Below are 9,383 nucleotides of genomic sequence, written 5' to 3'. Positions count from 1 at the left end.
TTCTCGTCTTAAGAGGCTATTGGAAAAATGAAGGTTCGTTTTATGAAGAAGACCTCGACGATATTTAATTGCAGAAGTATGACGTTAGAGCTCTTCGTACCCACGATTGTATAAGACCTGGACTAGTTGTCAGTGTTCAAAATTTTATGTTTTATTTTATTTATTATTATTATTGTTTTAGGAAGCTTGTAAGGTACTCAGTTGAGAGTTAGGCGGATTTGAACTAACGTTGCCTTTATGTTTAATAAAAATGTAAAAAGAAAACGTTAACCCCTTTATCCACTATAATACTGTACCCTGTCCCCAATACCAAAACTTCCCCAATTTATGCACAAGACGCTCGTGTTCCACAAGACATTCCTGTTGATTTAATGAAATATTAAATTTTTCTTTTCTTCAATAAATCGGCCTTCATCCATCCTTCAACTGGACCAAGAATACAAAAAGACAAACTTGTTACTAAAGATTTTTATCTGCACCTCCATCTGCAATACACTTATTGAACAAAAGAAAAGAAAAGAAAAGAAAAAGATTCTTCAAAAATACTTCGTTTTTTTAAAATCCTAGTTCCAGTTACTCCATTTCCAGTTAAAAATCCATCAGTTCCAGAAAGGGAATGTCACTTCTTTCCAGTTGTGGTAACTCTACAGTTAAAAAGCAAGTTTTATTGAGCTCATACACAACAGTAACGGCGCATTTCTTATGGAAAAAAGTATAATTTAATAAAAAATAACAAAATAAATTAGTGTTCATCGCATTTTGGGATAAAATATAAATAGCTTCAAGTTCAAAGCATTGATCACATTTATTAGAATATGGTGCTTTTAACCAATCACTTACCTTTTACTGATAGCTCACTTTCCTCAATGATTGAAGTGACGCGTGTTAATACGCTATTGCTCTTTGTACACAGGTATATTTTCATACCACGTGTATGCTATTATACGTTGCTTTGGAATCTAAGATTATATCAAGTTGAACTTTATTTACGAGACTTTCATTTGTGAACCTTTAAGGGAAAACGAATAAGGTGTGCTGATACCTTTATCCTTAAAGGCAGCCATTAGTCTCCGTGGAACACTCTCTGCCAGTTCTTTGTAAATATCCTCCGATGTTTTCCACGATTCCACATTCAAAGCGGCGACCAGTTGAGCACCGTTTCTTGGCTCTTCTCTCCTAACACACACCCCACGATCCAATTCATCCATCCCAGAAGTTGTCTGGAGGATTGAGGTCACAGCTCTGTGCTGCCCAGTCCAACACTTCGATGCTCATATCCTCAAAACAGTCCCATTCCTCGTCATACTTGTTGCGATGTATACAAGACCCTCGTGGGTAGCAAAGCTGGTTGGATCGCCGTCCTCTCCACGCCGGGTGGAAAAGACACGCGTCTCTTCCATGACGTGAGGACTTCTTATGGCCTTTTTCACAATGCGGCTGAGTTAGTCGGTGTGAGGTGAGGGTGGCAACTAGATTTTCCAGTCATCGTTGATATCGACACATTCCGCTGCATTTGTTGTTCTTTGTTCTTTGCTTGCTTTGCAGCATGGGCAATCTGCTTTTGACGTCGCTGCTTGTTGATCCGCTTTATATCGCATTTGGTACAGGCCGCACAGTAAACTCGTCGATGTGACGTACATTGGACAAGCGCTTCCTGATCAATTTTACAACGGAAGCACGAGGGATGGCTTGTGGAAATTTTTGATTCTGCATACTTTGCTTTTAGTTTGAAATCAACTCCGATTAATTTGCTTTTCTGCGCAGCAGTGGAATTCAATTATGAAGAACGCTTGTACTTTTAGATGTACTCTTGATGCTTTGCTTGTGGGAGTAGTAATAAGTCTCGTCATGCCTTTGTAAGCACTCCTGAGGATTAAGGATTTAAACCCCGGGATTCATTTATTCCAGAATTGATATCAGTCAGCTATTGTATTTTCTGCTGAAACAGGTGTTTTCAAACCTGAAGGAGTATGGTAAGTTACCGTCGCCTGGGGAGTTATGCAGCGCAGGGCTTTCTGACTTCTCATGGTTGGCCACGTCATCACTCTTGGCCGTCAGGGCAATACAGTGTTTGCTTGCTGTACGTGGGTTAGAACTCATGTAATGAAAGCATTCGGGCGTTAGCGGAAATATAAAATACCCGTTTATTTGATGACAGAGATGATGGCTCATCCGTTGTGGGCAGAGGAAGAGGTCCAATGACCATGCAACATGAATCAAGTACCAATGGCTCAAGGAAAAGTATCTCAAAGCTTGAATAGCATAAAGCTTAATGAAAAGTATCTATAATTGCTAGCTATCAAGTGTAAAAAGGGACATGCGAGTTGGTAGGCAGCGCATATATAGAGACAATGAATCCTAGCGGATGGCGTAATGGATATAATAACTGTCCTCCCCAAACCGGATGGAAAAGACTCATGTTAGAATGCTTGCAAAGAAACAAGGGATTGTTGTCGGTTTTTTGCACAACATGGCACAGTTTGTCGGTCTCTGAAGAGTGCAGATTTTTCTCTCTCAGAAACCCAAGTTTTTCTTCCAGCAAACTTGCTGAAGAATAAACAGACAATTACAGACGCCTCATTTATACGAAAAGTAGTTCATTTTGAAGACTATTGGCAGTATTTGTAAATCCACATCGAACCCTGATATTAGTTCTTAAATTAGTTTCTTTATAAGAAAAAAAAAGAAATATCGGTTTACTTACATCGGGCATCCAGGGTTAATGGTCCCCAAACTAAAGCATTGCAACCAAATGCCCAGATTTGAACAGGTTTTGATTTCGATCGGGCCCTGCAATGAAGGAAAATGCCCCAATGAAACAATTAAAGAAAGCAAAGAATGAGTACACTGCTGCGCGCTCGATGCTTGCTGCAATAGATATTTTTTCCAAAAATACTAACCGAACAGTCCAAAGGAATTTCAAACACTATTTTAAAATCGCAGTCGCAGTTCTCTTCACTGCATGCGATGATTTTCCCCTGCACCTGTTTAGGAGGTGAGCCATAGGTGGCGTATACGGACCATGTCGGTGGAATCGGAAAATTGAGGAGTAAACCTAAAGAGTGATAAACAATATTTATTTATTTATACGCAGTACAATTTTGTTGTTGAACATCACTACTTGTACACACAAAAGAGAAATACTTCTAACAGCTGGCAATTTGGGAGTACCCAAGCTCAACCACCCCCTTTATCCATAGCAGCAATTTACCTTTAATGCCCCACTGGACTCCAATTTGTAGTCTTCCATGTGCAACAGCATCAAAAACTTTCTGAAATGTAAATATGTGATGTCAAAATGAAATTATTTTCTTTATTTGTTATTGCTGTATGGTATCCAATCAGACAATCAGAGTGGTCAGACCAGATCGCCCTCAAACATATTCGTTTTGTGACTGCAGTATTTCAGTTCCTCTCTAGATAGTTCTGAATTACTTCTTTAACTCTACTATTTTCGCAGGAACAAGAGTTAACAGATCTTAACTATTCCTGTCGCCTTTTCATCTCCCTCTTTGAATAGGGGATACATTCTCGTATCTCCAGTCAACAGGCACATCCCCTGACTCTAAGGATGCTCTCATAATTATGGCTAAGGGTTCCTTACTTTCATTTCTGCCTCCCTCATTATAACTGGAGAGATCCCATCCACACCGGATGCCTTTCTTATAATTAATTCAACGGTTTCTTCTGACTTTCCTCTCAGTTATTACAAAATCATTGAACTCCTTGTTAGAGTTTAAACAGCTTCTGGCCTCCACTTCCTTACAGAATTCCTCCAGTGTGAATGTAGATGCAAAATACTCATTCAGTTTGTTTGCTACCTGAGCAGTATCATCAATAGTTGAGCCATCAATATCCAGTGGACCAATCTGATTCATCCCCTTTCTTTTAGAGTTTATATAAGTAAAGAAGTCCTTGCTATTTTCTTTGCATCCTTTGCCAAGGATTTATCATAATCTGGCTTCGCCTGCCTAATCTCCTTGTAACTTGGTTACAGACCAGCTTATATCTATCATAGGCTTCTGTGTCACGTGTTAATTTATATGTATCCCACTCATTTTTCTTTTCTACCACGAGTCTCATTAGTCCATCTGACATCCATTTAGGCCTAAATGGATATCAGATGAACTTGAATTGTATTTCTTAGTTGGAACAAAATGCGTAGTAGCTTCCAAGATTAATTCCATGAATGCCTTCCTCGGATATGGAAATTCCTTGAATTCCTTTTTAGAATTTTAGTGTGCGAGTGATACCAGTCCACAAGTTCCAGTCGACACCTGGAAAGTTAAAATCCCCCATTACAAGACATTCTGATTTACTGGCCCATTCTATTTCTTTGTACAATTGCTTATTATACTCCTCAGATTCATTAAGCCTATAACTCACTCCTAGAACCAGCCCCAGGTCTATGAACACCCTGTGCGAGATTTTTTGATGCGACCTCTCCAACTTCCTATTAAGTTTATGCGTTATAGTTTTACCATTAAAAGAAAAATACTTTCTTTTTTATTCTAAAAGAGAAGTAATGTATGAGAGCCCTTGAAGGATGTAATTCAATATATTATTTAGGAAATAAATAAATTAACCACATTTTGCAATATAATAAAATTATTTAAATTGTAAATTGTTTAGTATTTTGTAAATATTTTAAATATTTTAGTGTTGCTCTTTTGGATCCTCGTGGATTATGGAACCTGAAGCAAAAGACCTTTTCCTTAGTGACCTAGGTAAATGCAGGTTTCAGAATGCCGCGTGGTAGGGTAGCCAATGGAAGAAGAGGGATGCGGGTCACGTGCTACAAGTGGGAGATCGATTACGTCACTACAAAGGCGCGGGTAAATAATTCCGTAGGTTATTTCCCGAGTAGATATCGATCATAGTGGCATAGTGTTTGGGTAAGGCCCCATCTATCGTTTCCCACATCTGCACCATCGATACTCTTGTTTGTGATGAATACAGGACCTCTGTAAAAACCAAAAAGTGGTGTATAGTTTAGTGTTGGGTTCTGTTTTTTTTTGCTGGCTTTTTGGCCGGAGGGCCCTTAGCGGGACTTCACGTTACCCGCTACCACTACTGGAAGATGAGCCAGGCTGTCCACAGTACTCTGGCTGCTCTCCATCAGGGGTCGGCTGAACTATCTGATGGAGAACAAAGGGAAAAAAAAGCAAAAAGGAGGGAGTAGCTGAAGGAGAGGAGTAAAAAAGAGGAGGAACATCGGGGCGTTTCGACAGGTGTGTCTTTTACGTAGAAAATATTTGACTTACTCCATCATACCTCTACAATTTACGTAGAAAATTGTGCGCGGGGGTTGATCGGCATTTTTCGCTCAGTGGCCGAGTTAGTAAGTCTTAGGCGAGGGTAACAGCGTTTTTCTACCCCCGAAGCCTGGACCTTTCTTTTACCCAAACAGGAAACCTGCTGAACCACGAACACAATACACAATAACAGTTTTGGAATAACCAATAAATAATTTCCGGACTGGAACTCGTTTTAAATATTTTACTTTCTGTCTCTGCTTACCTAAATTGATACAGATCGTGATAGTCGCTCCTGGCTGAACGACGCAATATGGTACGATGCCACAGTCGGTTGTGTTAAAGCACGTGCTCGATTCAGGAGAAGGCTGTTGTACCGAAATGGCGCCTGAAATCAAAAGAGAAAGAAAGAACGAAAGAGAGGCGCGTGATTATTTCATTAAAATAAACATCAAAAGTACCTTTCAAGATTCGAGTAAATCGATCCAAATAGAAATGAAATTTGCTCAAATACTCACACTTTATTTCGGTTTGACACCCAACAGCAGAGAACACGGCCATAAAGATTGCACACACAATCGACTTCATCGCTCACAGTTCGTAGAGGATCCTTCCTTCCAATTGAACAACGTGTTCTGTCTTAAGTTCGACTGACTTCTCGGCTTCAGTCCAGCTGAGTCGTGGTACCGTGAAACGATCTCGAACTTCGTAAAATGACTGCAGTACTCGGCCAATGAAGTTGCGACGAATAAGCAGATGGCGTGGTGACTCCACGTGATTCATATCCGGTTGAAAACACCATCAGATTCTTAACCGTTCAATTCCAGTGAATTTGTTTTGTAGTGGTGGAATGGCGTGGCGTCTGCTAATTATACAGCACCTCCCTTTTAATGTTAAACATTTTAATGATATTCGTGACCTGTTTTCTCATAAAATTTCGTAACACCTGTGGTACTCTGGTTTCAAAACTGAGCCCTCGTTGCGTGGGTTGACAGGCTGGTAAAGACCCGAGTTGGAGTCCCATCGACAATGTGACGAATTTTTACGACATTTTTTCACAACGTGGCTGAGTTAGTCGGTCTCAGGAGAGGCGATATGGTTCTTTTTCCCTGAAAATAGGGTTTTTCATCCAGAAAACAGAAAATCAACACCAGAACAAGCAATTTACAGACATATATGGCCTTAGTCACTTATGCTCCGAAAACCCGACGACAATAACACCTCGGCTAATGACTTGTGATGAAACCTTTATTCTCTGTGACATCTTCTATTCGACTCTCAGAGTGGTAGACCATGTACTCTGACATCAGTCCAAAGCACAACTTTTCATTTGTCTATCATCTAAGAACAGCAAGCTCAACGTGAAGCTAGATGGCGTGTAACATTAGTCGGGGGTGATTAGTGGCTTGGGGGATAGTTGTGTTAGACCAAAATGCATCAACTGCAAGAGGCGTCAAAAGAATTACAATCACTCCATAAGGGGCACCGTGTCCAGAATACATCAGAGCACTGCCAAAGGCTAAAACAAGAACCGCTGATAAGTAACATCGCCCAGACCTCTGCTGTTAACGCGACTTCTTCTTCATGATAATAACCATAAGAATATTACCATACTGCAAGTGAACGCCCATCGCCGCAAGAATGACACAGATGAAGTCCGAGTTGCCATCACCGAGAATTCCTGCTACCTGCTCTGCTTACAAGAACCCTATTTTTTCAGAAGACTCCATGGAAACAACCTTAAATTAAGGGGTTTCCCAATCTCTCCCCGGATCACAGATGCTGATGCTGAACATCCAAAATCTGCAAAAGTGACATTTAATAACTCACTTCACTTAACAGCTGTTTCTTCCTTCTGTATTCCGAATGGTACACATGCACAAATTGCAGCACTTTCTGACACTTTCTACTTGGTATCACTCTGCTGTCCTCCATCTGAAGACATCCAAATCTATCTCCACGAACTATCTAGATACTGTCATCGAAAAACTACGCCCACCACCGATTATTATAGCTACAGACTCCAATGCCAAGTCTCCATTATGGTTCTGTGCCTCCACTGAACCCCAGGGGACTACAACTGGACAACTTGCAGTTGTCCAGTTGTAGTCCCCTGGACTTGGACTTAACCTATGCATCCTATGCATCCATACTTGGACTTAACCTATGCATCCTAAATAAATCCAACCAACCCAACACCTTCTTCACAATAAATGGTGAGTCTATTACCGACTTGACTCTCACCACTGCAAGCAGCACTCACATAAAATTGAACTGGGCTGTGATTGAGGATCTTACGTATAGTGAGCACCGCGCAATTTCATTTAAAATTTCCCCAAGTTTACAAAATCGTAGATTACCTTCTGAAGACTTGAGAAGATTTGCTATAAAGCATATAAAACGGCCACTGTTCTCGTAATCAGTTAAACATGACTTCCGTGATGAAATTTTGGATTCATTTAACCAGATTAATGCAAAAACACAAGCCTTCTCTATCCAAACTGCCTTACTACGAGCAACTGAACGCTCGACTAAAAGAATAACTCCGAAGAAATCATCTGTTCCCTGGTGGAGTCCCCAGCTAAGGGTTTATGAAGACTTGTTCACAAGGCAAGGAATCTGTATCAAAGACGACGCTCTTCTCCTCCCAATTAATTAAAAAGTGAGAAAAAACACAACAGTACAGTCTTGAAATTTCAAAGCAAAAAAATCACTACGTGGCATTCTTTCGTCTCCAGTGCGGCCAACTCGAACTCATGGGGACTGCTTTACAAACTTAGAGAGAAAGTGCCAACCAATGATATCTATAACTCCATTCTAACCGAAACCACAACCTGACATGACATTGTAACCTATTTTGGGTGGGAGAAATCCCACCCAACCTGAGGATGATGCCTTTTCTTACATCCTCCGTATCTCTACTATACCTCCTTTCCTTTACTCTCTCCCCGGCACATCCTGTACTTTTTTTTTTACTTGATGTCTTTCCATCAAGCTCAGCGGATCGGGAGGAGACTAGTCAAAGAATTATGGGCAGGCAGCCGAGCTACTTCCTAGTGGTGTGTGTTTGCGGGCAACGTGGGATCCCTCCAGGGGCCCTGTGGCCAAAAGCCAGGACACCCAACAGAACCCAACACAAATTATTATCTCAAATCCACAGGACTTTGAACAATATCGAAGGAATCTTTTGTCAGTTGAAGGTTCATAACAAAACTGTTCTCATTGCAGCTATCTTCCTTCCGCCCCCGGTCGATCTGCTTCTTATGGAGAGGCTGTCGCAAGAGCTTTGTGAGTTTGGAACGTTTTTTCACCAGTCGGATGAGGTTGACTTGTTTGGAGATTCCAATATTCAACACTCTCCACTAGGCATTGAGGAGTCATCCGCTACAACTAGGCTGCTATATGACATCATGTCTGAACTGGGCCTCCAGCAGTATAACAATACTTGTACTGTTGGATGCATGCAATGAGATCCAGGCAAGGCATGTTGGATCTCATTTGTGCATCCAAGCAGATCTTAATTTTAGAAGCAGTTTCTCTTCTGCCATCTGATCACAAGGCTTTAAGTTTAAGCTGTCAATTAAATATATCACAGAAGAGTAGATGCACTACCCTTGCCCCAGCCAAGCTGAACTTTAGGAGAGCAAACTAGCAATTATTAGGGAGTGAACTTGATTGCATTGATTGGTTCTCCTTTCCACGGATTAATGATCTTGACGCAGTCACCGATCATCTTATTATCACAATCTCCTCCATCATTCAAGAGTTCGTACCTCTCAGTAAAAATTACAAGAATAGATTCCCTCATTGGATCACGACAGACATTGCGATTATCCGAGCCAAAGAGCAGTGCAGAAAACACTTCGGGGCGACCCAAGAAGAAGCGTATATGGCACTGTTCAAGGAACATAGAAGCAACATTAAAAGGATGATAAGAAATCAGTGCGCTTGTTATATTCAATCAGTTCAACGTAGTTTGACTGTGAATGGAGTCCTGAAGCCGTTTTGGAACATGCTTAAGAATTCTAATCATTGATTCCGATGGCAAGCCTACCATCTGACAAAACTAAAGCAGATCTTTTTGGTACCTTTTTCTCCTCCTTTTCCGAGAAAACTGCAGCTACTTCT

The 9,383-nt window shown here is 40.9% G+C and overlaps 1 protein-coding gene across 1 annotated transcript; it reads right to left on the bottom strand.

Moving 5' to 3' along the window:
• Positions 1 to 547: 547 nt before the first annotated feature.
• On the bottom strand, positions 548 to 5,958 carry LOC150087591 (uncharacterized). Its single transcript, XM_090372155.1, has 5 exons — positions 5,774 to 5,958; positions 5,521 to 5,643; positions 2,901 to 3,055; positions 2,705 to 2,790; positions 548 to 644 (listed from the first exon to the last, which is right to left on the bottom strand). Exons 1-5 carry the CDS (start codon positions 5,841 to 5,843, stop codon positions 620 to 622), a joined length of 459 nt encoding a protein of 152 aa, XP_090228281.1. The 5' UTR covers positions 5,844 to 5,958; the 3' UTR covers positions 548 to 619.
• Positions 5,959 to 9,383: the final 3,425 nt, after the last annotated feature.

The sequence above is a fragment of the Mastigoproctus giganteus genome, chromosome 4 (genome assembly GCF_048544385.1).
Source record: "Mastigoproctus giganteus isolate SK-2022 chromosome 4, ASM4854438v1, whole genome shotgun sequence".
NCBI classification, from domain to species: Eukaryota; Metazoa; Arthropoda; class Arachnida; order Uropygi; family Thelyphonidae; genus Mastigoproctus; species Mastigoproctus giganteus.
The sequence above is the reverse complement of the archived record's forward strand: the minus strand, read 5'-3'. Positions and strand labels throughout refer to the sequence as shown.